At 57.3% G+C, this 27,897-nt stretch overlaps 12 protein-coding genes across 12 annotated transcripts; 6 read left to right on the forward strand and 6 right to left on the reverse strand.

Moving 5' to 3' along the window:
• The first annotated feature begins 25 nt into the window (after positions 1-25).
• Positions 26-1,930, forward strand: K437DRAFT_256988 (putative MAS1-mitochondrial processing peptidase beta chain precursor). The gene is made up of 3 exons (XM_013387376.1): positions 26-215; positions 341-506; positions 586-1,930. The coding sequence occupies exons 1-3, from the start codon at positions 96-98 to the stop codon at positions 1,737-1,739; spliced, it is 1,440 nt and encodes a 479-aa protein (XP_013242830.1). The 5' UTR covers positions 26-95; the 3' UTR covers positions 1,740-1,930.
• A 1,163-nt stretch (positions 1,931-3,093) lies between these two features.
• K437DRAFT_136615 (uncharacterized protein) lies at positions 3,094-4,037 on the reverse strand. The gene is made up of 2 exons (XM_013387377.1): positions 3,703-4,037; positions 3,094-3,625 (listed from the first exon to the last, which is right to left on the reverse strand). The coding sequence occupies exons 1-2, from the start codon at positions 3,707-3,709 to the stop codon at positions 3,180-3,182; spliced, it is 453 nt and encodes a 150-aa protein (XP_013242831.1). The 5' UTR covers positions 3,710-4,037; the 3' UTR covers positions 3,094-3,179.
• A 2,015-nt stretch (positions 4,038-6,052) lies between these two features.
• K437DRAFT_136647 (uncharacterized protein) lies at positions 6,053-10,786 on the forward strand. Its single transcript, XM_013387378.1, has 2 exons — positions 6,053-6,408; positions 6,483-10,786. The coding sequence occupies exon 2, from the start codon at positions 6,496-6,498 to the stop codon at positions 10,558-10,560; it is 4,065 nt and encodes a 1,354-aa protein (XP_013242832.1). The 5' UTR covers positions 6,053-6,408; positions 6,483-6,495; the 3' UTR covers positions 10,561-10,786.
• A 518-nt stretch (positions 10,787-11,304) lies between these two features.
• K437DRAFT_263199 (uncharacterized protein) lies at positions 11,305-12,244 on the reverse strand (the record flags this gene model as incomplete). Its single annotated transcript, XM_013387379.1, has 2 exons — positions 11,305-12,034; positions 12,132-12,244. 2 exons carry the CDS (start codon positions 12,242-12,244, stop codon positions 11,305-11,307), a joined length of 843 nt encoding a protein of 280 aa, XP_013242833.1.
• Positions 12,245-13,230: 986 nt separating this feature from the next.
• Positions 13,231-13,828, reverse strand: K437DRAFT_136722 (uncharacterized protein). Its single transcript, XM_013387380.1, has one exon. It carries the CDS (start codon positions 13,710-13,712, stop codon positions 13,398-13,400), a length of 315 nt encoding a protein of 104 aa, XP_013242834.1. The 5' UTR covers positions 13,713-13,828; the 3' UTR covers positions 13,231-13,397.
• A 478-nt stretch (positions 13,829-14,306) lies between these two features.
• K437DRAFT_256994 (uncharacterized protein) lies at positions 14,307-15,243 on the reverse strand. Its single transcript, XM_013387381.1, has 3 exons — positions 15,148-15,243; positions 14,993-15,058; positions 14,307-14,824 (listed from the first exon to the last, which is right to left on the reverse strand). Exons 2-3 carry the CDS (start codon positions 15,051-15,053, stop codon positions 14,676-14,678), a joined length of 210 nt encoding a protein of 69 aa, XP_013242835.1. The 5' UTR covers positions 15,054-15,058; positions 15,148-15,243; the 3' UTR covers positions 14,307-14,675.
• Positions 15,244-16,034: 791 nt separating this feature from the next.
• K437DRAFT_256996 (uncharacterized protein) lies at positions 16,035-18,169 on the forward strand. The gene is made up of 3 exons (XM_013387382.1): positions 16,035-16,274; positions 16,355-17,882; positions 17,978-18,169. The coding sequence occupies exons 1-3, from the start codon at positions 16,186-16,188 to the stop codon at positions 18,038-18,040; spliced, it is 1,680 nt and encodes a 559-aa protein (XP_013242836.1). The 5' UTR covers positions 16,035-16,185; the 3' UTR covers positions 18,041-18,169.
• On the reverse strand, positions 18,090-19,762 carry K437DRAFT_256997 (uncharacterized protein). Its single transcript, XM_013387383.1, has 4 exons — positions 19,024-19,762; positions 18,630-18,942; positions 18,350-18,556; positions 18,090-18,255 (listed from the first exon to the last, which is right to left on the reverse strand). Exons 1-4 carry the CDS (start codon positions 19,683-19,685, stop codon positions 18,184-18,186), a joined length of 1,254 nt encoding a protein of 417 aa, XP_013242837.1. The 5' UTR covers positions 19,686-19,762; the 3' UTR covers positions 18,090-18,183.
• Positions 19,763-20,034: 272 nt separating this feature from the next.
• On the forward strand, positions 20,035-21,361 carry K437DRAFT_256999 (uncharacterized protein). Its single transcript, XM_013387384.1, has 4 exons — positions 20,035-20,474; positions 20,550-20,956; positions 21,046-21,174; positions 21,266-21,361. The coding sequence occupies exons 1-4, from the start codon at positions 20,156-20,158 to the stop codon at positions 21,272-21,274; spliced, it is 864 nt and encodes a 287-aa protein (XP_013242838.1). The 5' UTR covers positions 20,035-20,155; the 3' UTR covers positions 21,275-21,361.
• Positions 21,362-21,666: 305 nt separating this feature from the next.
• On the forward strand, positions 21,667-23,362 carry K437DRAFT_257000 (uncharacterized protein). Its single transcript, XM_013387385.1, has one exon. It carries the CDS (start codon positions 21,776-21,778, stop codon positions 23,276-23,278), a length of 1,503 nt encoding a protein of 500 aa, XP_013242839.1. The 5' UTR covers positions 21,667-21,775; the 3' UTR covers positions 23,279-23,362.
• On the reverse strand, positions 23,322-25,373 carry K437DRAFT_257001 (putative methylmalonate-semialdehyde dehydrogenase mitochondrial precursor). Its single transcript, XM_013387386.1, has 3 exons — positions 23,859-25,373; positions 23,421-23,762; positions 23,322-23,354 (listed from the first exon to the last, which is right to left on the reverse strand). Exons 1-2 carry the CDS (start codon positions 25,297-25,299, stop codon positions 23,485-23,487), a joined length of 1,719 nt encoding a protein of 572 aa, XP_013242840.1. The 5' UTR covers positions 25,300-25,373; the 3' UTR covers positions 23,322-23,354; positions 23,421-23,484.
• A 178-nt stretch (positions 25,374-25,551) lies between these two features.
• Positions 25,552-27,320, forward strand: K437DRAFT_136806 (uncharacterized protein). The gene is made up of 2 exons (XM_013387387.1): positions 25,552-26,820; positions 27,128-27,320. The coding sequence occupies exons 1-2, from the start codon at positions 25,804-25,806 to the stop codon at positions 27,149-27,151; spliced, it is 1,041 nt and encodes a 346-aa protein (XP_013242841.1). The 5' UTR covers positions 25,552-25,803; the 3' UTR covers positions 27,152-27,320.
• The last annotated feature ends 577 nt before the right edge of the window (positions 27,321-27,897 follow it).

Here is a 27,897-nt window from a genome sequence, read left to right on the forward strand (position 1 = left end):
TTCATCAGCTTTCCCTCCTTCTTACCTCCATTCTTGGCAAAGCAGCTCCTCTTATCATCGTACGGACATTCTTGTCTATGCTCACAGCTGGAAAGATGTCGGCAAGGTACCTCGTCGGCCGCTCTCTCGCCTCGGTTGCGCTTCGGCCCGCTCCGGCCAAGCGGGTGGCAGCCGTCGTCCCTGCAAGGACGCTGGCAACCGCTATCAACCGCTCGGTGAGTTTCTTTTCTCTTTTCAACGCGTGGAGAGGCACATGAGGAATGGCTAGCAGAGAAGAGAAGGGATGGACTGACATCTCCTAAACTTTTGCTTCCAATTTGATGCATGCAACCTCGTGCAGCCCATCACTCAGGTCACGACCCTTTCGAATGGTCTGACTGTAGCAACGGAGAGCAACCCTTCGGCGCAAACGGCCACTGTTGGAGCATGGATCGACGCTGGGTCGAGGGCAGAGACTGATGCTACCAATGGTACGGCTCACTTCCTAGAGCACATGGCATTCAAGGGTGAGTCGCAAGATGCATTTGCGCTTGTGCATAGGGTGATCTTCTCATAAACCCTGCGAAACGTGCCCCACGCATTCAGGCACTGGCAAGCGCACGCAGCAAGGTCTCGAGCTCGAGGTCGAGAACCTTGGTGCTCACTTGAACGCCTACACTTCACGCGAGCAGACTGTCTACTATGCCAAATCCTTCCGCAAGGATGTGGACAAAGCGGTTGACATCATCTCGGACATCCTGCAGAACTCCAAGCTGGAGCAGAGCGCCATTGAGAGGGAGCGGGATGTGATTCTGCGGGAGCAAGAGGAAGTTGATAAGCAGACAGAGGAGGTCGTGTTCGACCACCTGCACGCGGTCGCCTTCCAGGGTCAGGCGCTCGGCCGCACAATCCTCGGCCCGGAGAAGAACATTCGCACCATCACTCGTGATGACCTTTCATCGTACATCAAGACCAACTATACTGCCGACCGCATGGTCCTCGTTGGCTCGGGCGGTATTGAGCATGCGGAGTTGGTCAAGCTGGCTGAGAAGAACTTCTCTTCGCTTCCCGTCTCGACAAACCCGATCGCGCTGGGCCAGAGTTCGCACCCCAAGACCAAGTTCGTCGGTTCCGATGTCAGGATTCGTGACGACTCGATGCCGACGTGCAACTTTGCAATCGCCGTCGAGGGCGTCAGCTGGAAGTCACCTGACTACTTCCCGATGCTCGTCCTGCAGTCCATCATGGGCAACTGGGACCGCTCGCTCGGCTCTTCGCCGCTGCTGAGCAGCCGTCTGTCGCACGTCATCTCGAGCAACAACCTGGCCAACTCGTACATGCACTTCAGCACGTCCTACTCCGACACCGGCCTGTGGGGCTGCTACTTTGTGTCGGAGAACGTTTACAACCTGGACGACCTCGTACACTTTACGCTGAAGGAGTGGCAGAGGATGTCCATTGCACCACTCGAGGGCGAGGTTGAGCGCGCCAAGTCGCAACTCAAGGCATCGCTCTTGCTCGGTCTCGATGGCACGACGGCCATCGCCGAGGACATTGGCAGGCAGCTCGTCACGTCCGGCAAGCGCCTGACACCCAAGGAGATTGAGGCTAAGCTTGACGCAGTCAATGCGAACGAGATCCAGCGCGTCGCAAAGACATACCTCTGGGACCAATCGATCGCGGTCTGCGCGACTGGTCAGACAGAAGGTCTGCTGCCGTACGACCGCATCCAGACTGGCATGTCATCCATGATCTACTAGCCGGATCGCAGCGAGCAGCGGTCAAATCTCAACCTCATTGGTCATGGAGATCACAGTCCGGTTTCCCTCCTCACAAGGAAGCGTGTGGGCGAAAAGATGCACGTCAATTGCATGTGCTGTGGAGAGGAAGAACTGAACTGTAATGTAAGAATTTGGCAGCACTTCAAGGTCTAGAATGGTGGCATCTGTGCGTCTCCCTACGTGTGCACCTTGTTGAGATATGTGCTTTTTCCTATGAGATCGTTTCGGCCGCCAGGTCTCGTCTGAACCCCTCAGCTTGCGGTCGGACTTCGAACCTCGTAGACAGATTGTCGGATTGATTCTCCCTCTGCCGCAGCAGAGCAGCAAAAAACAAATGTGGTGCTATATAGGATTCCAATTTCACACGAACGCACGCGTTTCACAATCTGGATGATCAGGTTTATTATAATCTGAATGGTAACGTCTTGTCCCATCACATGGCACCCTGGGGCAAGACGGCGCTCGCGCCTAAGGGGTTGGCTAGCTATCGATCAATCGGATGAAGTTGTGCAGAGGCACGTCAGATGACCAGAGTATGTGGATATTGCCTGAAGGCCTGGTACACTGATCATTCGATTCTTCCTCAAGAGGTGGAATGGCCCAGTCGGGCAGGTCGACAGCCTTGCCAGCTTCGCACCCTTCCCAAATGTCAACTTGGAGACTGCGCGAGCCACCGATCTCCTTAGCGAATGGCGAGAGTTTGCAGCTTTTCTGAAATGGTGGCAAAGTTTTCTTGAGATGGTGGGTTCGATTGACCTTGATTCTCGCCTCCGGCTAATCCCAGTCGCAGGTCTATTAGGCCCAGGAAGTGTGGAGTTTTATCCAGTATATCTGGCCTTGATCATATATTTGACAAGAACTGAATTGCTGTCTGTGCAAAGATTGCAGACAGCTCGGACAGCATCAGAATGCCCGAGGAATGAGTAGCCTGGATTCGCCGAACGAGTCTTTTGCTCGCCATCAGTGCCCAGTATACCATCGCCAAAGGACGCTCGAGAAAGTGGAGCTCTTGCTCAGGACTGCTATCAGAGTATTCGTACTGCAAGTATCGTCCGGGTCCGGGGCGTTAAAGTCCCACTTGTTACGATACACCCAGGAAGGGTGCCCACAAAAGCATCTGACACTTTCTGACCGAGTTAGTCCCGCGCCATGTTCACTAACCGGCCCCTTGGCGAGACATCAATACCGAGAGATAGACGTCGCAGTGGCCGCCTCCTGCCGTCGAAGATCATCCACAAAGGACTCTGAGACAATGCTGCAAAACAACCGAAAGGGAGGGTTATTGGCAAAACGCTCTGAACCATTTTGAGCTGAATTGTAACACATTTTTGCGGAAGAACTCGCCTTGCGCCCCGACGTGCACCCTCTCAAGGCTCGGTGACCGAGACAGCGCTCGGCACATCCGCAACGACATGGTGGTCAGTGCTGTCTCCCAGTAGAAACATCGCAACTTGGGCAGGCGTTCAAGGATTGGTTCCAGAGCTTCGCGATAGTCGACGATATCCTTGGTCGACGGATCCTCCCCTTGGCCATCGGGCCCGTGTGTCCACTTTGTATAGCATGCACCATTAATGTAGTACGATCATTCCTCTTCGTTGACGTCATCGGCAACGGCCACCTCCCCCGGCTCGACCCACTTGAGCTTCTCGCACTCCTTATTCCAGTCTCCTGTCCGCAAAAAACCCAGTCCTCGGGGCGCCCAAAGAAAGTTCTAATCATAGTACTCCCCACCCGGGGCGATCCAGGACAGGCTGGCATGTACTTTGAAGCCTTGAATATGTCGAAGCCCTTCATGGAGCACCTCAACTCGATGCAAGAATCTTTGAACATCTCCAATATGGCTCGATCAACGGAGCGCCCAGAGCCTGTCAACAGAAACCATGCAGCACATCCAGCATTTTGCACTTTTGCACGGATAGAGGCGCGCTTCGTAGGAAAATACCTCGCATCAGCTCAGGCTCGGAGGGCCTTGTAGGTCAGCGCAGGCTGTGTAATGATACGTCTTCGAAGCATCGCGTGTTGAGGGAAATAGATCCAATGAGTCTAGGAAGGTCAGTCACGGTGAGCCTCGGCAACAGTAAATGGAATCTCCGCACATCGACTGAGTGTCTACTTTCCGATACCTCGGGCTTGATTAGGCTAACAATCAAATTTCCTCGGGTATACCACCAGGCTTCTCGTCCCGGCTAGTCGTCGTTCACCTGGTCAGTGGACCATTCGGACGAGGAGCTGGTTATCAGGGGGTGATTGTAAGCGGAGAAGTCCGTACGGCCAATTGCGAGCTGTGGAAACCGTGCGCTGCCTGCTGAAGTCGCAACCCGTCGCAGTCGTAAAAGAGTAGTGGCGGACGATGATGAGGAAGTGTCTGGAACTTGGGGTTAGGTCGAAGCGAACTTATGGCACTGAGCCAGGGGCGCAGATCCCTAGAGTCCGAAAGTGATGGGAGAATCCAACCCAGTCAAGTCCCTCATCTCTCTCATCCGCAACCCGCTCGCCAGACTCTCTTCTGTGACGATGCGCACGTAGCTAGCGCTTCATCAGTGGGCTGGCGCCACATTCAGTCTCCAGTAGGCAGAATCCATGCGTTAGGTATCCATGGCTATAGCTAGTCCGTCGCCAACCCGGTGAGAGCTGCTTGCCGGCTGAATAAGATCGGACCGCCGGCGGCCAGAGCATCTCCAGATCCTGTCTCGAATGAATAGGTAGCTCTCGCGGTTCTCGCGGGTCTGACTATAGTCTGGCGATACGCGACCGGATCACTATTTGACCATCTGGACCCGAACAAGGGCCAAGGGTCTGGCGACACTCGAGCCTCAGAGAGATCGCTATATAACAACCGCATGACAAAAATGCCCATGGAAACAGCGACGGCCAAACGCGCAGCCCTGCCGTTCTTGGCCCCCACACCTGAAAGGTCATTTTTGGCCTTCTATTTTCGACCCTTTGGTACCTACATCACAACACAATGCCTCCATATCACAATACGGCATCAGCACGCGAAGGCTGTTCCGGAGAATCGTGCAATGTAATTTGTTTTTGTAAAGCGTGGCATGTGCCCGGCGAGAGCATGTAAAAGGCGCGCCTTCTACCAGGGTTCATCCCGCAATGGGGTACCCTGCTGCCCGCGTGCATCTCGATCGGGTTATAAAGTGTGTTAAAAGGGCGAAGAGGAGACCGATCCGCCTGGGATGCCGGTTAGATAAGCGAGTGGCCTGCAAAATGGAAAGGTGGCAGCTGTTTGGGGGAGCCTGCAATACATGCGGCCATGAGAGTTCATCTAGCGCTGGCCAATTCAAGTGAGTTGCGAGGGCACGCATAAGCGCGTGGTTATACCTCCCTCTCCGCACTTCGGGCGTTCCGGGAACTTTTTTTGTTTTCAGGACTCAACCCGACTTCGCGTCTCGACCCTTAATTAGCCTAAGGGCATGTCTTGGGGCCCAGGTATACATACATACAATGAGGTAGTGATCCTCCATTTTCTTCTCTGCGAGAGCAAAACAATATGTTTGCGCTGAAGACGTTACGGCGAGATGATAGGGAAAGCCAAGCGTGTTCACAACTTTCAATTTTGGTGCGCGGAATGTGACAATAGGCTTCCAGCAAAATGTATGCAGCTTTCCCAGGATTCGCTCGCATTTCAATGCGGAATACCAGGAATTTCCTGTGCTATCCACTTTCGGCTCCGTGCTCCGAGCGCAGCCAGACCGCACGCATCCGCCTCCTTGCATCTGGCTCGGATAGTCTCTCCCTCCTTCAGTCTCCAGCCTCCAACTTCGTCGCGTTCGCCCAATGAAATCCTTGCGGACGATCGCAGGCGCCCAGCGGCTTTGGGGCTACGGAGTACGCAAGAGTACGAGATGTCGTTCTTCGAAGAGACAACGCAACTCTCGCCTTGCAGCTTGCCAGCCACATCGCATGTGTAGCACGCAAGATGGAGGATCACTGATGGGGTTGCGGCGATGACTAACCCCTTGCCGGATTGTACGTAGCCATCTGTGTAGATAACGGAGACCGGAAAGCGACAGATGTGGGGGCCCGAACGCAAGGAATGCTATTGCCATTGCTGATCGCAGTAGTCTCGTGTTTATCTGGGGAAGATGGGCTGGAATCTGATCAAGAAATATGTCTCTTTTTCTTGCCCAGTAGTCAAATGACGCAGTGGTAACAGTCTGGCAGAGCAAGAGGGACACGAATGGACTGTGGGGGAGCAGGGTGCGCTCATTGATCCCACCGTACGCCAGTCAATCTAACTGCACTTCCCTTTCAGCAACACGCCAATACCATGTAGATTACTGATGATGGACCACGTTCTTCTGGTCGAGCAGAGCAGCTGAACATGGTCATCAACCTGTGCTTTTCCGGTGTCTTCATCTCCGCTGTCTGCAGCTCATTGGGCTGAACGTATGTGCCGGCAAGTAACACTGACGATTGAACGCCCCTTCTACCATCAGCTGGTGCCAATATTTTCCCTCCACCCGTCTACAGCAAGTATTTGCGTTGCTTACCTTTCGCTTTCCTCCTGGGTCTCACGACGCAACATTCCTGTCGGACTGCCGCATGCTTCTCCAACCTCGACAGCAACTTGTACCATCTGTTATCGGCTCCTTCGAAGTTGCAAGAATAATGAAATGGCAGCGTGATATAAAAGGTGAGCAAGCTTGGGAGCAAGCAGATCGCCGAAGCGACCACGCTGATGGCTCTGCACGTGTATGTGTCTAACAGAGCAAGAGAGACCATGAGCACGGTGCCACCTCGCGCATCCTCGTATTCATCAGCCGCAACATCGCTCGTTCAACCTGTGTTCGCAACTGAATCGTTCCTCACCAAGCTCGGCAGCTCGGTATTCCCTTGGAAGTCCCCCGAACTCGCACCCCAGACGCCTCCGAGATCAGTTGCCTTCCGACCTGGTTTTAGGTCTAGCTCTGTCAGCGCCACTGTCTCGCCGGCCGACAACGCCATAAGCCCAAACTCGAGCATCAAAAGCCCCGAGACAGGTCGGCGGTGCACCGCAGCGTACCGTCACGGTAGAGTGCTAGCTTCATCGCCTCAGCGTGCTTTTCTACGCACGCTGAGCAACGACCAAACACGCGCCTTTAGTCTCGAATCCCCTCGTTCGTGCAGCTTTGCTTCTCCTGCTTCCACCTCATCCTCCTCCGCGTCATCTGTGGCTTCTTCCGGTTGCAGCATCGCTCCGACCATCCCTTTTTTTCCACGCACAAGCCTGGCCGATTCGAGCCAGTGGGTCAGCCGAGTACACCCGTCGACATTCATGGACGTCTTTGCGCCTCGGATCCGCACACTGTTCGACTCGATGCTCTCCTCCCCGTCCTCCACTTCTTCAAGTCCCCCGCGGAATCAACCACTTCACCATCAGCGTCAAAGTGTCAGTGAGGAGCACAGCCAAGGCCGAATGCGGCCGCACGAGCAAGTCGCAGAAGCAGTCAGGGCAGCGCCTACAGAAATGGACGACGCTTACGAGCTACGAAGATCACGTATCCGGCGGCGTGCTGTCATCTCCGAGATGCTCTTCGACGTACGTGAAGTGACAGAGGACGAAGCGTCCGCGATATCGTCATCGACCTTGTCGTCGCCGGGCTCTGTCTCAGCCTTGGCAGTCGTCTCCTCGTCATGCTCTGCCCCGCCACAAGCCGAGCGGCCGCACTTTTTGACTACGCATCCTAACAATGCTGAGGCGGAGATGGAGGACGAGAGTGATATGCCGACTCCCAAGCCAGACCAACACCCTTCAACCTTCGCGGTGCCGTCCACGCCAGCTGTATCTCCCCCATCGGCTGCACTTACGAACACAAGCGATATATGTATTGGGCCTCAATTGGGTTCACCTATCGCTTTTGACGCCGTTGAAGAAACAGCAAAAGCTCGGACAGCTGGGAGCGCGACTGCAAGCGGGAACGACGCCGACGCCGATGATGGTTGCGAAGGAGATGGAAATACAGCATCATTAATGCAAATGAGTGCGAGTAAGCGTAAGCGTCACACTCGCCTGCGTGACCATATGCCCATCAACGACAAGCGCAATCGGAATCATCGCCTCGGACTATACCTGCTCGATACGCCTTCTGAAGCTGCCAGTACGCCTGGATCCGTGTCGCACAAGCAACGGCGTCCCCAGCAGACCATCTTGACGGGCATGTACACGTCGGTCAGGAACAGCAACTGCAGCTTGTCTAGCCCTGACGAACGGCCAATTAACTCCATCGACCGGGATGCGCGCCTGCAGCGCCATCAACAGCCCGCAGTGAGCCACCAGGTAAAGTCACGCTCACATGCAGATGTCAAGCGTGTTGCGACTGATTACGGAAAGCTCGACAAAAAGCAGCTGATACACGATCTTGAGCGTGCTACCAAGAGTGCTGAAGAAGAGTCCGACATACCGCGTCGTAGATATGGTGCCAAGCCAAGCAGGACGACTGTTTCCATTGGTGCAAGCTCTGGTGCGAAGCTTGCTGCTTTGTGTTCGCCGGACTGTACTGCCAGATTGCCGACAGCAATGCTAACATCATCACCTCAATCGATCCCACGCTCGCAATCGGATTCATCTTCACTCTTTGGCGATGTCTCTGATACGGGCGAAATCGGGGGCGATACACCTAGGCAACACAAGCAAAAGCGTTCGCGAGACTGGCAACGGCCGCAGCAGCACGCACACGCGAAAGACCACCTTCATGACCACGGTGACATGCTGAGAGAAGCGAGCTGCAGCACGTCAGATCTTCGAAAGAGCAAAGCGCAACTCAAGCGCGCAGCCGAGCTCCTGCAGCTTCAGCGTAGCTTATCTCAGTGCAGTCTGTCCGCCGCTCGGGAGGACACAGCGGCCGACGCAAGCAACGCAGCGCACGATGAAACCGTCGTCGATCAGCTCACACAGAGCTGCGCCGCACTCTCGATGTTCGGACGGTCGCCAACGCGCTACGCACAGGCAATTCCACGCAGGAAAACATCACTCGCGGCGTTAGAGATAGGGCGCCGAGCTGATACCGCATCAGCGAAAGTGCAGAAGCCTGAGATACAACCGTTCAAGAGCAAGCGCGACAGCACTTTCACAGTCGAAGTACCTATCTGCGGTACAAAATCCAAGGGTCGCAAGAGGAAGCATGTGGACGAGCATGCTACCGCTGTGCTCGCTGCAAAAAACAAGCTATCACTTATGGACCAACGGCTGGACCTTGCGACTAGCTCAGAGTCGCCAGCGTCGCGTTACGTTCCTCCACAGTTCAGCTTCGAAGACATGCGCGTGCTCACCATCGGTCTGCTACAGCAACAGCAGCAGCACAGCTTTGACGGCGGCTCGCGCAATCAAGATGAAAGCATTGGCAGGAATGATATTCCCTCAGGTCGGCAATGGCACAGCACTCCGCACCTGCTTCCCTCGGTGACGAAGCCGTTGAAGCCCTCCCGAAGTTTCCTGAATCTTTTGCATCTGACTGTTGGTAAGAGTTTGAGCATGGACGCAAGTGACAGTGAAGGCGAGAGCGACGCAAGTGCTGGCGCGACCGCTGCGGACGATCCTTCGCTTGGAATGAGCATCTCTCAGCCGGAGTTGTTGGAAAGCACTGCTGCATTTGACAAGATGCAACTGCGTCGCCTATCACAGATGCTATTGAATCTGCAAACGTACCGATCGCCACCGAGCACGCCAAGGACACCCTCGGACATCAACGATCATTCTGACTCCGCCAGCGACGTATCGGTGGATTCGTATGGCGAGCCGACGCCGCGCTCAGCCGTCGCTTCCGTGCCTGCAAAATCGTCCATTAGCCCGGACTGGATCCCGGAGCTCAAGCGCGCTTTTTGGCACGACATGGATCGCAACATGGAGGAGAGGATGGAACAGGCGCAAATGAGGTCGCGCACGTGCACAGCGGGAACGGAAGCTGAGCACGTCGCTGCGAGGGGGTATGCCACACCACCACCTCGTCTCAGCTCACGCTTTGGCGCATCGATGCCAGATCGGGACATATCCACTATCCCTTTCCCATCGCGTCCCAGCTTCAGCGTCGACTCGCACTCCATGTCGAGCTCCGAGCCATCAGAGCCTGATTCGCCACTTACCCTGTCGCAGAGCATCATCTGCGAGCTCGAAGACGGTACGCTCAGTCGGCCTGTGTCCAGCGTTGTGGACCCTGGTCCCTCGCCCATGTCTATCCTGCGTGTTGACGGTGATGCTGCAGGAGCTCTCGATTGGATGCTGCCTTTTCTGGCCGAGATGCGCGAAGGCATCAGCCACGATCAGAAAGACACGGCCACCAAGGGTGCCGCCGGCGGGAACCATGTGAACAACGGCAGTGCAGGCATCAAGCAGCTCGATGCACCCTTCGTGCCGACGATGCTTTCGCCCAGCACCATCGGCCGGCGCCTGCGTTGCACATCGCGCGAGATCAAGCTGGCCGCCATGCAACCCAGTCCGACAGGCAGCTCACTCACGCACTACTCGTATGCGGGCAGCAGCGTCGCCAGCGGCAGCGCCAGCGACTTGGGGAGGGGCAGCAGTATCAGCGAGCGCAGCGGTTCCAGCTCCCATCGCAGCGCGCGCAGCAGCAGTGGCGGCCGGAGACTTGGTGCGCTCGCATTGTCAGGGCGTGACCGCGAGGGTTGCGGTACCGGTGACAATGACCGTGACGTTGTCCGTGACGAAGAAAGGCGTAGACTGCAAGTGTCGCCATGGAGGAGCGACGCGAGGAGAAATGCAGTGATCGCACTCACCAGCTCCGACTCGGGCAGCTTGGACGGATGGTTAGGGTGGGCTATGAAGAACGAGCAAGACGCGCTGGCCGTGTGACATCTTCATATGTACCTTTCTCACTCTCGCAAACATCGGGAACTCTCTCCAACAAGCTGAATCAAGGCTTTCCTCGTGCGCATTATAAAAGTCTGGGTATGCTACAAAATCACAGGTAGGTGGAGTATACAAGGCCATCGGAAAGAACGCAAATAGAGGGAGGCCGTGCACAAATGCAGTTGATAAGTTAGGAAAGACCAGCTGCAACAAGTCCGTAGGCACTTGAGCGAAGGCGACCGATGAGATGAGAACTGAGAGAGTGGGCTGACAGAGCCGGTTGTATGCGTTGGTCTTGACGAACTAGCCAGGCCCTGAAACGAAAGTGCCTTAAGCGAGGGCCCGACGCGAATGTGCGTTGCTGTGCTGTGCTGTGCTGTGCTTCAGTGAGACGCATTGCGATAGCCGTGCCATACGATCCTGTGTTGTGTATGCACGCTATCTTGTAATTTGCGTTATTGCAAGATGAACTGTGCTGAGGCTGTGCTTCCAAAAGGCAAAAAGCGACGAAAAGGAAAGAACGGCTCCGCATCGGACCAAGCAAGCCGAGGTGAGATGAACGGCGCCAGCGAGAATCCTGTGAGGAAAAATCTTGAAGGATGCACGAGCCATAACTTAGGGGTAGGATTGGAGATAGCCACGGGCACGTGCCTATTCTCCGTCCATCGGTGTGTGCCGATGCAAATGAAGACGAGGTGGCTGAGCAGGAGAGAGCAAGCAGCGAGACCTGCTCTGGCTGGGTAGCTCTCAGTTGTACGCTCTCGGTACGGGCATACTGGGCGAGACGGGCGAAGCGTACTGCGACTGGCTGTGATACTCGTACCCGCCCTCGTAGCTCCTAACCTGCGGCTGGTGCGATGCCATTTGCGGCAGGTGGTAGTACATTCGCGCGCTTGGCGACGCGGGTGCCGTTGCTGTACAGGGCGATAGCGGTGAGTTGGGCGGTTGCAGTTCCGCCGCTGTTGGGGGCGGGGGCAACGCGACGGCCACCGCATTAGACGGGAGCATGTATTGTCGCGGCGCGGCGGCGCGCTTCCATTGATGCGTTTGGCAGTCATCCGAGTGATCGCTGCTGTGGTCGCTGCTCCCATAGGCATGCCGTGAGTCGTGCTCCTGCTTTTGCTGCTGAGCATGCGGCATGACGCACACCTCGCTTTGGGTGAACAGCGAAGCGTTGCCGAAGGGCGCCTTGCTACTTGCGTTCGGGCGAGTTTGGCCAAGCAGGTACGGCTGGCCGGCGCTGGGATAATACTGCTGTTTCTCTCGCGCGTCCGGCGTATCGCCACCGCCGAGGCCCATCATCTGGGCCTGTATGCGCTGGCGGTCCTCTGTCTTGGCTCCTTTCCGCCGTGCGGCACGCCGCGCAGAGCAGCGCCACAAGGCCCAGCCGCAGAGCAGGACGAAGCAGGCCACGCCACATATAAGGCCGATGAGCTTTGTCTGCGACAGGCTGGCTGTTGCGTTGGATACATGGTTGCTGTCCGGGGGTGTGTGAAAAAAAGGGGGGCGTCCCGAGTGTGGATGCGTCAGTGAACGGATCTCGAGGCAAGCCAATGTGTCGGCGTACAACTCACGAAGCTTTGCCGCCTGCGCTCGTCAGGCCGTCCGTGACGCCGGAGAGCGCCTGACGCTTTGTATGGTGATGCTCCCAGCCTCGATGGGCGACAGGGACGACATTACGATCCATCGTCTCGATGTCAGATAAATTGAATTTGGTGCTTAGTGCAGGTGGTTCTCCTACACGGGATGGTCAAAGGGAGGGGTGGCTTACAGGTGGTCAAAAGGAGAGGTGCGAGGGATCGAAGCTTTGGAACGAGGGAGGAATCGGGAAGGAGTGGCAAGCGGACCCAGGGGACAGCTTGAAGAAATGGCAGTCTCCTCACTCGCCCTGGTGATGGATGGCTGGGAAAGAGGAACCACCAGTCCATGAACCGACAGACAGGCGCGAAGTCACGGACTGGGTGGGCAAGATGACTTCTCTCCCTCTCTCTCCTTTTGTCATGTGCTGGGGTCGTCAGCAGCTATGGCGCGTGTGTGGTGGGGAGAGACTGTGCGTGGCTATGGTGAGGCCAGTCGACTAGACGAAGGGTCGTGCACAAAAAGGAATGCGTACCTCGCCGGGATCTTTGGCTCTCGGCATGCTACAGTCAACTCGAGCCGGCTACAACGCATCCAAGCTTGTACCGCAGAAGTGATATGGCGATCTGGGTAGAGCTCGACGGTGGCTCGTCAATCGGTCACGCTATAGCACACGCGCGTTGTCCGCTGCTGCGTACGCTTTGTAATACAGTGTATCCACACCGCTGTGGCCGGCATCTCTCTCTCGCCAGCCCACGGACATTTGTGTTTTGCTGCTTCTCTCCAACACCAGCACTCACCACCGACCCCAGATCCCAGATCTGGGGTCACTCTTGTAAAAACAGCAGGCAAGAAAAGGCGAGAACCTCCTTGGGTGCGATTGGCCGAGAGATTCTAATTGGTAATTTGGACTCGCGCTGCGCTCCAGTCTCAAATCCAAACAGAGTGATGAGCCGAGGATGTATGAATTCACAAGAGACGAGGATAGCCTAGAGCAGCCACGATGGAGGACAACAGTCGACTGGTCCCGGTTCCATTGACATCGTCACAATGGAGCGTCGCGCTTGCAAGTGGCTGACTGATGTACTTTTGACTCGTGAAGCGATGGACAGACTGTTTTGGTGTGTTGCAGTGCCACATCGTGCTGTGAGTAAATAAATAATGATAATGATAACAATCTCAATTGTGGCGCGGTGATATGAAGGATCTGTCAAATAATACAAGAAGCCCAAGCTGCAGACTGCCGCAGTGCAATAAGGCCGTTACGCCAAGTTGGCGTTGCAACCAGTCTCGGTCTCGGTCGGCTGACGGACACATACAGGCTGCAGCAGGAAAAGTGAGAGTCCAACACTGCTCCAGCGGATTGCGCCGGCCTGCCCCCCCTCCGCCATCACCCCAGACCCCGAATGGACAATCAATGGAGAGCTGCCAAATTCGGTACAATCACTATGGCTCTTAGTGTTCCCGTGTGCACGCAAAAAGAAAGAGACGAGGCGTGATGGAAGGTGGAGAGTAGAGAGCATGAGTAGCGGCGGATCAAGCCACTCGGCCGAGATGCCATCCACCTTGTTCAACATCGCTGCTCATTCACAGAGCAGGGCGCAGGGTCCGAATGCAAAGGCCGCAGCGAGGCCCAAATCCACGCGCCGCTCGCTTGGTAATCCATTCGCATTATACGTACAGACTGGTCCACCTGAACATGGCCGTCGCACAACACTACACTTTCGTAAATACCATCAAATCCATGTCGCCAGCACTTTTCTCAATGTGTAATCCGACACAGATGCTTGCCTTCATCAGTCTTCAAGTCACGCCGGCGCTCGGGAGCTCTGTGGCAAGTGGACAGAGCTACCGCCTGCGTAAGATCATCTAAGCTGAGACAGGCAAGGATAGTGTGGATGATACACTGCATCGCCGGCTTATATAAGCACACACCTCCGACCTGCATTATTTGAGTTGAATTGGAGGAGCTGGCGATGCACTGTCTTGCCTCATGCTCGCCCGCCCGTTTCAAGCCGTAAATTGCCTCCTGCAGCCGGTAGCACTTTCCAGTCGTCCCAAGACTCTAGATTTCTGGCGCGAATTGTAGCTGGTTCTCCTTTGTCCAGCTCGCTGTTCAGGAAGGCATTAGCGACGTCGAGCTGTGCTACACGAGCCTGTAGTGCTGGAGAAGCGCAATGGGCAGGTGGACAGCCTGCATGCGTCTGATGGGAGAGAACCTCTGGCCAACTTCGATCCGGAGCCGCTGAGGCAGAGAAGAATATGGCTGACTGTCCCGGAAGATTGCTTCTCAATTCCTTCACCACTCTTTCATCGCTATTCTCGAGAGGCTTGCTACAGCTGGCGACCGCTAACTCTTGTCGATGGGTTGCATGAAGCCCAGGCCGGAAAAGCAAGACTCTATTGAAACATGCGAACGGCCCGCATCATCGATGCGCTGCAAACCCCAACCCTTCTTGTACTGATGGCGCAGTCCCAAGCAAAAATACTCGTACGTCTTGCCATCAATCGCGGAGACCACACCGAGTATGGAGCCTATATCACACGCTTAGCACGGTTCTGCGTCCACCGTCGGATCCTGGGACCATAACCCTTTTCTGAGCTTGTCCGCATCCCACGACGCCAGCGCCGACAGCTGCTCCGGGTCCCGAAACGCTTTCCACGGAGCGATCGTCTCCAACTTGCGCGCCTACTCGGCCCGCAGTTGTACATACTCTGCATTAGCATTCACTTCTTCGAGTGCGCGCTTGAAGATGGCCGCGTCGAGCACTTTGAGCACCTGCCCCACCGTCTCGTGATGGTGCTGCTACCCAGCCTTTGCCCTTCTTGGACGCGAGAGGCGCGTGCTTTCACCCACCTAGGCTGTTGGCGTATTTCCTTGCGCGTGTGTAGCCCATCTGAATGAAATTGCGCACCATGTCGCCTACAGAACGACCAGACCAACCCGAAATGAGGATATCAATTCAAACAGTAGCGAATGTCAGCAGAAAGCATGGTAACCCATACACTCACATCCTACGAGCGCTCTCTGCACCGTGTACTATTAACCCGCTCCTCCAGCTCGGTTAACGACCACCTCCCACATCTTCATATTTGGATGTCCAAGACGACAGCGGCTCATTCTTGTACGGTTGTGCGCGGAAGGTAACCTGCTTGCCTCTGACCGGGCGATAAAGGTACGGATGCGAGCGCAGGGAGACGTGCGTGAGTGGTAGATCCTAAGGAAATGATTGATGTAAGACATTGAAGTTGCCCGCCTTCGATGTGGTTGCAACAGAGCTTCTGCTCGAGTCGTGCTTCTCTTGTGAGTCTAGTTACTTTTGGCTCGATCAAGCTTCACAAGTAGACTTCGAGCGTGAGCGGGAGACGGGTTCTCGCTTTGGAACTCGTGTAGACGAGGTATCAGTATCCATTTCAAGCTCGGTGATGATTATCTTGCGGGACGGTTGGTTTCCGTTGCCGGATTGCGCTGCCGGTCATGTCAGGACCATGTTATACAGTGTCAGTCAGGAGCAAAGCAGGCAAGCGATGAGTCCAGGAACGCAGCTATGTGCGATGGGACATGGGGGTTCTAGCGGCTTTAAAACAACCAGAATTGCGCTTCTGCACAGCTGCAGATTCAGCGTGTTCGCAAGGGAGGCTGCATGCCAACCAAACGCTCCAAGTCGAAGGCTGCTCAAACACGAGATGGAGGTCAACCCGTTCAGTCGCAGGTGTGAGGGGTGCTGTTCCGAAGGTGAATGACCTCACACGTCCACATGTCCCATTGATTGGTTCGAGTGATGGTCACGTGACCATGACACGCCGCGGCGCTTCTCTTCCTGGAAAGACGCGTCCAAACATTAGTTGGGAGCTCACCGACGCGCCTCTCACGTCTGGCACAATGACATCTTTGGCAACTTCGTCCGACTGTCTCCAGGCATCGCTCATCTCCATTGCCACGTCCACCTGGACCCCCCCATATCGATTCCCGTGGGGCACTGAAAGAGGGCTGTCCGCGGCGCTTGGCCCTGAGCGAGCGGCAATTGCCTGAGGCATAACCCGTACAAAATGCCGCCCAAACCGACCGGCACTTCAGGGGTGCCTCCAGCAGCGCATAGCTTCCAGCAGCGCAGACAGGAGCGGATGCGAGGTACAGGGTCAGTACGCAAAATATATCCAAGACGGCTGGTATATGGAGCCTTTCGCTTAATGTTGGCCTTGCTCATTTTGACTGCAGCACATCCACCGTCACGCAGTCTTCGCAAAACTTCCGCTTCCAGATCCCTAGCCTCCCATTCAAAGCGGCAACGAACCCTTCCGGCGTAAGCGCCAATGCGAAAGGGTCCGGTGAATCTGGGCAGCATGATGCGTACGCATTCAGCGGAAGTACAGCTGGCCCCGTGCCGAGCGCCGCGAGCGGTAGCCCGAGGAGGATTGTCTTGGGGCGTGCAGGATCACAAGGCGCATCGCAGTCACAACAACAGCCTCCAAGATCAGCGATGAAGGGCGGTCGCGCATCCGTTGGTGCCGCTACGACGCCTATCAAAGGAGGCGGCAACCGGTATATTCGTACCGCCTCCGGGAAGAGGCGTGCGATCGAAGACGATGAGAATATGGAGGAGGACGCCGACGACGCAGAGGCGGAGCGCTTCGAAGATGAGACCCCTGAGGATTATCTGGACGCCAGCATGGATCTCTCGCGCACAGGCGAGAAGAGCGTTTCGTTCCAGCGCGCGCCGCCGGCCAGATACGATCGTTCGGCGTCGACTGCCTCGTCGGCCGGCCACACGCGCAGCGGCAGAACGCTCAAGCAGACTGCGCTGCTGCAGTACGACTCGCCCATCACGGCGGCCGCGCGGAGGAGCGAAGAACGGCGGAAGCAGACTGGGCGGCAGCCTGATCCACCGCCACAGCGCTCGTCCATGAGCGCATCTACAGCGAGGGCTCAAGAGAAGGAGAAGGCAAAGGAGAGGATGCGGGAGAAAGGGAAAGAGGAAGAAAAAAAGAAGGCGCGGCGGCAGCGAGAGCTCGCAAAGAGGATGGAGGAGGAGCGAACTCGGGCAAAGAAAGCAGCGGCTGCGATTACCGCTCGCGGTCGAAAGCGCAAGCGGGCTAGTGTCCGCAACGTTGATCGCAGCGGTGAGAATGGCGACGATGATGACAGCGGCCCCGAGTACCAAGTCGAGTTCGACGATGGCGATGAAGGTAGCGATAATGCAGTGCCAGACATGACGCTGCAGGAGGATGTTATCATCGGCAACCGTGTGACGAAGGATGCGAGGCGCACGAACGGGCTCATGGCCAAGATGATGCGCAAGCGCCTACGACGTGCGATCCGACTGTCGCTTCAAGCGGACGAAGAGGACGACATGCGTGGCGATGGTGACGACACTAGTCCAGCAGCAACAACCGCGCCAGGGAAGTTGCGGCGTCGGAGAGGTTCTGCATCTGCGGACAAGCTGACTGACGCAGACGTGATCTGGTCGATCGTCGACGCGGAACTGAAAGCGGCGAGCCTGGCGCAAGCGTCGTCGCTCGCGGCGTCGACGCTGAAGGAGCTGCGCTCGATCGTGCGCACGCTGTTCGAGGGCCTCAGCATCAAGGCGAGCGAGCGACGGGAGCTCATCGCGCAGCTGGATAGGGCACGCAGCCGCAAGAAGCGTCTCAGGAAGGAGGTGTTTGAGACACGGCAAGGTGTGCTAAGGAACGAAGAGGAGATCGCACGCATACGGAAAGAGACGGCCGACCAGGCGCAGAAGGCTCAGGTGCGTTGAGGGGTCAAACAATCTCAACTAGTAGTGTTGGTCATGGATAGGACTAACAAGGACGATCTTCTCTGCCGCATGGGTGCAACTGACAGGTCGCAGCTGAGAGCCTCGCTTTCTTCGACAAGCTCAAGAATGCGGCAAGGCTTTGGAGCTGAAGGTTTGCCGTACTATTCGACATTTTGTCTATTCTGGGGGGAATCGGTCACTTTGATGTTGTTACAACAGCTTCGCTTTACATGATATGCCTTGCGTCGCGCGCTCGCTCGCTCGCTCGCTCGCAAACGTTGCTTTGCCCACGTCACGCGTCTGCCCTCGCATCGTTCTCCGCCTGTGCTGATATGTGATGCGCTGCTTTGAAGATTTGCGAGAGCTACAGGAGAAAGAGGATAGAGCATCAGCCGGAATCGACAACAAGAGCCTGCACTTTTCAGTGTCCGTGCGCAAACAGTGGAGCGGGAGCGCACCTTGCTAATATTAGCACGCGCGTCCTCAGCTGCGTGCGCTCCAGCATGGTTAGCAGTTGTGGACGACGGAGCGGCTGCGGCAGCCTCGCGGCGAATGCGCGCCAAGCGGGCGCGACTCTTGCTGAGTGCTGCGTCTTGCTCTTCCAGCGCCCTGCTCAGCTCGACTTGCTGCTCTGCCTCGGGCAGAAGCATCGCTTCGAGATCCGCCTGAAGAATGGGAAAAGGAAAAGTCCAACGTCAGGCTTACGGAGCTTAGACCGTGGCGTAGGAAAACACTCACGATGTCTCCGCCAAAGCCAGCGCCGCTCGGCTCATTGTCGCCCCGGTCGTCGCCGCCCAAACCACCGTTGTTCAACTCGCCAAGCTCCTCGACGCGCCAGCTGATCATGCTACTCTGCACCTCTCCGCCTGCGTCGGTGGACGTGACGCTGCCGCGTGTGCGCCCGCCGGCGCCAGTGCCGGCGATGGTTGGCATGCGCGGCTCGCGTGGGAAAAGCGCCTTGTCAAGGAGCCCGTCCGTACGAGCGAGCGCTTTGAAGAGCGCCGCAGAGATGAGCTGCTGTGCTGCTTTTGGCAGGCCGGAGATGAGGGCGCTGTGTTTTTTATGTGATCAAGGAACAAAAGTGGTCAGCACATCTCCTCGACCATGTACAAGCCAAGAAGACGCCACGCACCGAGCTTCCCTCCACACGATGCCACCTTCGCTCATGACGGCCTCGCGTTCCTCAGCGCTGAGCTTGCGCCATTTCTTGAGCTGCTGCGTTTCGCTCGGCATGGATTTCTTGCCGCGCTTCCTGCCCCTCGCGCCCTTTGTATCGCCGTATATGCTGCTGCTGGCATCAGCACCAAAGTCATCGTCATCGGACGAATACAGGTCTGCGTCGTCCGGTTCATCGCTTTCCCCCGAATCGGCGTCCTCGACGACAGATAGGTCGCTGATGTCTTCTTCTTCTTCGTTTTCATCTTCTTCTTCGTCCGCCGAAGATGCTTCATCTTCAATGTACCGCGCCTTTCCCTTCCCCTTGTCTTTCGCTACGGCCCTTGTGCTAGCGCTCGCCTTGACCTTCGACGTGTTCGTTACGCCCTTCGAAGGAGGAGTAGCTATGGGAGCAGGTTTGCGTGATGACCCGTTCTTGGCTGGGGCCTTGGACGGAGGCTTAGCAGCAGAAGATTCTGCAGGTTTTACCCTGCGCTCGATGTTGGAAGAAGAAGAAGAAGAGAAGGAGGAGGCTGCTGCGCTGGAGGAGGTGGAGTTGGTACGCTTGGACGTGTTGAGCATCGACGGCTTGAAGGATGCCGGCTTTGCGAGCACGCTGCGCTTATCCTTCGATGGCATTTTGACGAATCGACGGCCCTTGCCGCTGGGATGAGTTGGGCCGGTCTGTGCTGGGCTCCACTGACGCCTGGTTTGCTTCTGCCTGTTTGTTCAACCGCGTCACGGTGGGGAGCAAAGCGAGCTTGTGTTTCGAATGCTGCTTCCAGTACAATGTGCGTTGTCTGCACTGAGACGCGTTCGCGCGGGGGCGAGACACGTTTTTCGACCCAACCCTATTACGTTGCATATAACCCGAATCGGTCTAACCCTAAATCCTGTCAAAGGGAAGTAACTCGGTGAAAAGGACTCGGCAGATCTCAGATTCAGAAGCGATGAATTGCATGAATGTTGGCGACTGGTCAATGGAGAATGCGTCGACGTTTTGATGAAGCCTCGTGGTCACACTACAAGACGTCGCGATGATGGGATCGCTCTGGAGCTCACGCCTGATTTATGCGTGATCATAAACCCTGCCTTCCCCGTCCTCGAGTATGTTGGAGCAGCAGCGCCCTTCGTCGTTCCGGTCTCGCTCCAGCACCGCATCGTCCTCGTTCGAAGCTTGGCGACAAGCCTGTTTCCATGCGCTAGGGACAGCAGGGAGTAGCCGTGCGCTGCCGCAGCAGGCGGCTGGCTCTAGCAATGGTCTCCGCCATCCCATCCTCTCTAAGACGGAACATTCACAGCAACAGCAACAGCAGCAGCAACAGGAGCAAGCGAACGGCAGCGCTTGGGTAGACCATCCCGAGACAGCAGATGAACAAGTCGCGCGGGAACGATGCGAGGGCTGGAAGGATGAACTGTTCCGGACAAGTGAGCATTAGAAGCGACAGAAAGGTGGTATGCGAGCCTGTCTGAAGTCTTCAACATTTTGTCTTGCCGTCTAAGGTCCAATGGTCCGCTTCATGGCCAAACACCTTTCCATCGTGTCCTGCGACCCACTTGCCACCGAGTCTGCCTCTTCCTCGCCAACAGCTAGCGGTACACAAGTGCGTATCCTCATCGCAGCCTGTCCACCGGACATCGCCGGAGGCTTCTCGCCTGCGCCGCCGGGGTCGCCGGCGGCCGATTCGGGCATCCTACTCTGCAGCAATCGCATGATGAGCAAGACGCACATGGAGGACACGCTGGCGCACGAGATGATCCACTGGTGGGACCACTGCCGTTTCCACGTGCGTTGGGACGATCTACGGCATCATGCTTGCAGCGAGATCCGTGCCGCTAGCTTGAGCGGCGATTGCAACATGAGCCGCGAGTGGCGCAGGCGTAACTTTGGTTTCACCAAGCAGCATCAGGTGCGCGACTTCCTTATTCTTTCCTACCTCTGCTGGTGAATCACAGCTTATTCATCCCTCTTCTTATTTGTACCGGCCTTTGACGACAGATATGCGCACGAAGACGAGCGGTGCTCTCCGTCATGGCGAACCCCGTCTGCAAGGACCGGGCGATGGCCGAGCAGGTGGTCGACGATGTCTGGCAAAGCTGCTTTAACGACACGAGGCCTTTCGATGAGGTGTGTCTCTCCTCCTCTCCATCTTCCGCTCTTGGGTGCCCAACCTGTGACTGACGCTTCCTTTGTTGCCTGCGCTTGCCTGCGTACAAAGATCTACTAGCCAATTTCAGCAAATTGCATCCACGGTTGCTGGCCAGAATGCCATCTGTACCCTTATATATACATAGATTCAAGGCAACGAGGCGTGTAACGTGTCTCCTCTGAAAGGATGGAAACAGCGAGTCGATGCGTTGAGTGAGACCACATGTAGGGATGTGTGTGAGGGTGAGAGAGCTGGCTGTCGAGTTGTGTGGGTGCGTAGAAGGTGAGGTTAGTGGTTCCAATGGCCGTGGCCGCGACCGGCGAGACGAGTGTGGTGAGAGAAAGGAGGGAACGCGTCGCGTCAAGTTCGTTCAATCGTCTCGCTCGCTCTCCTTGGACCTCTATAGTAGTAGAAATATCAGCTGCGTCCACCTCCTGTTAGAGCTTCTTGCCATCTGGACTGCCAGCCTGCGTATCTCTCTGTGTCAAAGACTTGCCTCGTCAAAGCACCCCGCTTGCATCCGTTCTCACCTCCAGGAAGTCGAGCTCCAGAACAGCAACACCAGCGCGATCAATCACTATGTCCAGCGAAGACGCAGCGACAGCTGCAGCACCGCAAGCCCCTGCTCCAGGCGGGGCGCAGCACAAGGCAAATGGCGGAATCGAAACCCCTCCGACACTGAGCTCGAGCTCAACACGTCGGCTGTACGACGAGGCCAAGCGTGAGCTTGCGCTCAAGCAATACTCTCCCGCTGCAGACAAGCTCGCTCGGGTGCTCGAAGCGCTGCAGGATCGCGAAGGCGAAGGAGAAGAGAAGCATGCGCAAGATGCGCCCATACTCGCGCCCATCCTGCATCGCTACGGAAAAGCCATGCTTGGGTTGGCAGTTGCCAACTCTGGCGCGTTAGGCAGCGGTGGGACGGATCCCACGGGAGGTGCAGCAGCCCAGGCCACACCTTTAGCAGCAGGGGAAAGTCCGTCGTCGACTTCCACCAGCAAAGCCAACGATCCTCGCTTCAGTTTTGGCGGTGATGCAGAGGAGGAGATGGAGGAGGTGGAGGACGACGGGCAAGAACAACAAGCCGAAGATGACGATGAAGACGAGGACGACTTTGGTCTTGCGTTCACCGTCCTCGATCTCGCGCGCGTGATCTACGAAAAGCGTCTCGATGCCGACGGCGCGTCGCCCTCCCTGACGACGTACGAGGGGGAGCAAATTCCAGCACTACAGATCAAAGCACAGTTAGCAGAAGTCTACAACGATCTCGGCGACGTCGGCCTCGAGACGGAGAACTTCCAGCAGGCGTCGACTGACTACGAGCAGTCTCTTAACATCCTCTCGCCCCTCTTGCGCGCACACTCGCGCCGCCTGGCCGATGCACAGCTGCGTCTGGGCCTCGCGCTCGAATTCCATCCGGATTTGGCACAGCGACCGCGCGCGCTCCAGTACGTCACAGCTGCCAGCACAACACTCAAGGGCCGCTTGAACGCCCTGAAGGAGAGGGAGCAGGTGCTGAGCAAAGGCGAGGGGATCGCCGCAACGAACGGCGCGGCGCCAGCGGCCGTGGAGAGCAAAAGCAACGGCAAGGGGAAAGGCAAGGAGGACAATGATGAGGGGAAACTGCTCGAAAAAGACGATGTCGCCGACATGGACGCGGCGCAAGTCGCACTCGAGACAAAGGACGTGCAGGAGATGATCGAAGAGCTGAGCGTCAAGCTGGAAGAGTACGAGCAGCACAGCGCTGCCGCTGGCGATGCCTCGTCTTCAGCTGCCGCAAGCGCGATCGGCCTGCCCGGCGGCCTGAATAGAGCGGCCTTGGAAAAAGCCATCAACGACGCATTCCTCGGCGCTAGTACCAACACGGGCGCTTTCTCCGGCTTCCCTGGCGCGTCTGCTGATCTGGCGGGCAAGCCGGTCAACGACCTCAGCGGCATGGTCAAGAAGAAGAGGCCCATCCCTGGCGCAGAGGACGGCAATGGCAAGCGCAAATTGGAGGACACAGTCGTGGCAAACGCAACGTCCACAGCAACAGAACCAGCAGCAGAGGCTAACAGTGACGCGAAGCGCGTCAAGACAGATTGAGCCTGCTGGCATGTCGCGCCCGCTTTGGCACCACGTCTACACGTTTCCCGGGAAATCTGTATTTTGTAGAGTACAGTGAGCGGCATTCGGAGCTAGGTGTGTGTCGACATGGAAAAGTGGAGCTGATGCAGAGGCTCAAAGGCTCAGGGCGCCTTTCTCTTTGCAAATGGTGCGACAGTGGCCGTGGCTGCAAGCAGCAGGAAACCTCACGACATGGTCGGCATGTTGACGGATGCCTTCTCGCTGAGCTGCGCATCGGCGCTGCGCCACATGGACGTGACGGTTTTGAAGCTGGTGTAGAAGTTGATGGCGCTCTTGCCGTAGAAGCCAATGTCGCCGAGCACGGAGCCCTTGTTGCCGGACCAGGCGAACATGGGCAGCGGCACGGGCACGGGCACGTTGATGCCCACTTGTCCGGCGTTGATGTCCTTCTCAAACTTGCGCGCCGTCGCGCCGTTTGCCGTGAAGATTGCTGTCCCATTGCCTGCGAGGAGAAGGGAAAAGGGACAGCATCCCCGAATGAGTTTTCAGCAACTGTGCATGGGAGAAAATTCGAAGGGTTGTTTGCTTTAGCACTCACCATATTTATTGCGGTTGATCAAGGAGATGGCCTCGTCCAGCGTCTTGACCCGGACGATGACGAGCGTGGGGCCAAAGATCTCGAGGTCGTACGCCTGCATACCCGGCCCGGCCTCGACGATGCTAGGCCCAACAAAGTTGCCGTCGGGGAACTTCGGGTGCTTGAAGTCGGTGCCGTCGAGTAGGATCCTGCCACCTTCGCGCTCGACGGATCTTGTCAGCGCGATGACCCGCTCGCGGGCCTGCGGCGAGATGAGCGGACCGAGGTCGGCGCCGTCGTCGAAGCCCTGGCTGATCTTAAGCTGCTTGGCGCGCTCGACCAGCTCGGGGATCCAGTCTGCGCTATCGCCCACGGCGACGAGCACGCTCAGCGCCATGCACCGCTGGCCCGCTGCACCGAACGCGGCACCTGCGACGCTGTTCAGCGCAAAGTTCTTGTTGGCGTCGGGCATGATGACCGCGTGATTCTTGGCGCCGAGGTTCGCCTGGACGCGCTTGCCGTTCGCAGTGCCGCGGTGGTAGATGTGCGCGCCGGCGCGGTCGGAGCCGACGAAGCTAATCGCCTTGATGCGCGGGTCGTCGCAGATCGCGTTGACCGTTTCGACGGTGCCGTTGACGACATTGAGGACCCCCTTGGGCATGCCTGCGCGCTCTGCTAGCTCGGTGATGATCATTGACGCACCGGGAACGCGCTCCGACGGCTTCAGCACGAGCGTGTTTCCCGTCACCGTCGCCATAGGGATCGACCACAGCGGGATCATGGCGGGGAAGTTAAACGGGCAGATGGCGGCGGTGACGCCCAGCGGCTCGCGGCGCGCATACGTGTCCATGTCCCTGGACACCTCGAGCTTGTCCTCGAGGGCGGTGGAGGTGATACCGCAGGCGACCTCAACGACCTGCAAGCCGCGCAGGACATCACCCTTGGCGTCGGCGAACGTCTTGCCCTGCTCGAGAGTGATGGCAGCGGCAATGTCGTCCATGTGGTCGCGGATGAGGGCCTGCAGGCGGAACATGACCTGCTGCCGCGTCAGCAGGGAGGCGGCGCGCCACTCGGGGAAGGCGGCCTGTGCATTTGCCACGGCTGCATCGAACTCTTCCGGGGTCGTCTCTGGCACACGGGAGAGTACGGTCTGCGTGGCGGGGTCGTGGACGTCCACCCAGCGGTCCGTGGTGGAGTCGACAAAGTGGCCGTTGATGTAGTTCTTGGTGGTGCCGCCGGATGTGCTCGTGCCGGCCCACTTGCTCTCGATGTCCCTGGCTTGCAGAAGCGATGCTCCGCCAAGCGACGGCGATGATGAGGAAGAGGCCTGCGCGGGTCGCGCCAGCAGCGCGCGTGGCGAGGTGTGCAAGCCGCCTCGTTGAGCCGTGCGCCAGCAGGTCAGACGAATGGCAGAGCCGGCGCGGGCGCCCGGGGTGCGCAGTGCTCCGATTGGAGCGATCATGGTGTGTGCGCTGGTTGTTCCGGTGCGACGTCTGTTCGTTGCAGCACGGTCGGCGATGGATGGATTGATGGAAGGATCAACGGATAGAGGAGCACGGTGCCGGTATTTAAGAATACGACTGACGATGTTGTGGCGCACTTGACTGTTGGCCTTTTTCGGTGGCTGCTCTGCCCACTCGGCGTTTAACAGCGGTTAACAGCGCACGGCAGCTGCTTCCCCCTGCACCCGACTTAGGGTTGGGCACTAGTAGGTATGACTCTCCGATGATGAGAAGAAGATAACATCGCCATCATCCTACACGGTTAGAGAGGGTTGGTCCGAGGCAGCACGTTTTCGCATAACACACTCCGAAGCAGACCCGCCCCATACAGACTCAGAGTCCCTCTCCTTCGACCAGCGAACGACCCACTGCGCTTCCAACGGTCGTCTCGGGAAGCGCAGCGCCGGTGGACTTTGTAGGCCTGATTGCACGCGCCGGGAAACAGGCACCCCTACCCACCCACCATGGCGACTAAGCGCAAGCGCTCCAGCGTGGATGCGACAGCAGCCTCACAGCTGGCATCGGGGCAGCCGCCGTTCAAGCAAGCACACTTTGCCACTGCTCCTAGTCCGTCATCCACAGCCGCATTCACTCAGACGGGAACATCGAATGACGCCGCGTCGTCTCGTCTAGCGCAGGCGCAAGACCCAGCGGTCTTGGAGGCACGCGACAATCTGCGCGGCTGGATCCGCCAAGCTCGGCAGCTGCAGGATCAGATCAAGGACACAGACACTCACACGATCGCTGCCGCCAAAGTGCAGCACCAGGATGGACGGCTCGCAAAAAGAACTTTGCAGCATTCACTTCGTCGGAAGCATCTTATTGACTGGTCCGCGCAAGATCTCATCGCGTTTGCCGATTGGGCCAGTCCGCCCAAAGTGACTGTCAAGGGCAGCAGTGCAGCCGGCCACCTTGGTCTGCTGAACCAGCCACGACCCGTTGGCGCTTGTGTTTCCCTTTGCGTTTACCTGCCTGAAAAAACAAGCCCATCGGCCAAGGCGACAGATCAGCAAGACGGTACAGGGACAGACGCGAAAATCGACGGAGAGTGCCAGCAAAAAGGCCCAGCGCCTACACATAGACACCCTCGCTACGCTCATCGCCTCTTCCCACCTTGCCTCACATCTAGACAGCATCAGCCACAACAGCATGATCAGCAGCAGCAACAGCAACAGCAACAGCAGCAACAACAGCAACTGCTGCTATGCCCACAGCCCCAACAACAACCATTGAATGACGACCCAGGCTCACAACTTTTCCACCCTGCTCATCTCGGCAAGCCAAAGTTGGTCAGCTTTAGTCCATCCGGAACGACGCTGGTCGCCTACTTTCCACCCGCACACGGCAGCTCGACTGCGGACGACTCCGCCGAGCCGGTATGGGGGCTCGGGCGACTCTGCATCTGGACACAGGCTCCAACACGAGCACTAAACGACTGGAAACTGGGCCAGCAGTTCATCTGCAACGTCGGAGCTCTCAGCGCCGGCGCCGGCGCTGCCGGCCTCAGTGCAGGCTTCGGCGTCCTGCAGCAACAGCAGTTCGCACTGGCGAGCCTGTTGCACGAAAGAGAGGACCTTGATCAGCTACCGGATGAGCCTGTGGAAATTTGTTGGCTTGGCTTCGGTCGGCAGGTAAGCATTTTGCGCACGCAATTTCCTCATTGCCTACGAAAGCATTGAGCCAGGCATTGACCCGAATACGATCCATTATCTCTTGGGCCTCGCGCGCGTGCTTCTTCCTGACCGACTCACGCACCCACAAGCTCGCTTCGGATTACACCGGCGGCAGCGCCGGCGAGCAACGGCGCAGTAGAACAGTAGCGCGTGGCCCCCAGTTCCCATCTCGGCAGGTGACCGTCCCCCCGTCGTCCCACTCGGCCTCTTCCTCCATTTTCCTTTCATCTGCGCACGCGCCGCGAGCAGCGGCTACTACTACAAGCGAGGAACAAGCATTTATCCTCATCGGAAGTAGTGGTCGCGCCTACTCTTTCCATCGCCGCCCGTCGCTGCATGGCCTTACGCAGTCGCAATCGCAATTTCAGTCGGGGGGTTTTAGTTCAGTTGCACTCGACCCGACCGGCTTGATAGCGGCTCCAGTTCGACTGCAATCTCTCTTCAGTGTCTTGGAAGTCGATCTCTTCGGGACCTGTATGGCACCTGCTGTGAGAACTTCATCCGCTTCTTCTGTCGGTAGCGCAGCGGTGTCATCTGCTGCCAACGTCAACGCGGCTCCTCACACTAATGGAAGCACCAACGCTATCGCGAGTACTGCGAATGGCAGCGCCACGCTCCCTTCGCAATTACCATTGCAGCAGCAGCCGCCTCCGGAAGGCAGCAAGCGCCGCTCGTACACATCTGCGACGCCACGCGTCGCCACGAGACACGTGACGCACGCGAGCATCGGGCTCGTTGCGGATAGCGATACCCTGCTCGTTGCGACATGTTCTAAAAGGATCGCTTCGCATTTCGATGGAAGGAGCGCTCCGCAGATGCAAATGCAAAACCAAGCTCACTCTGCTCCAGCGCAAACGAACGGCTTGCCCCCTGGCAGCGGGACAC

Source organism: Tilletiaria anomala, assembly GCF_000711695.1.
Source record: "Tilletiaria anomala UBC 951 chromosome Unknown K437scaffold_50, whole genome shotgun sequence".
NCBI lineage: Eukaryota > Fungi > Basidiomycota > Exobasidiomycetes > Georgefischeriales > Tilletiariaceae > Tilletiaria > Tilletiaria anomala.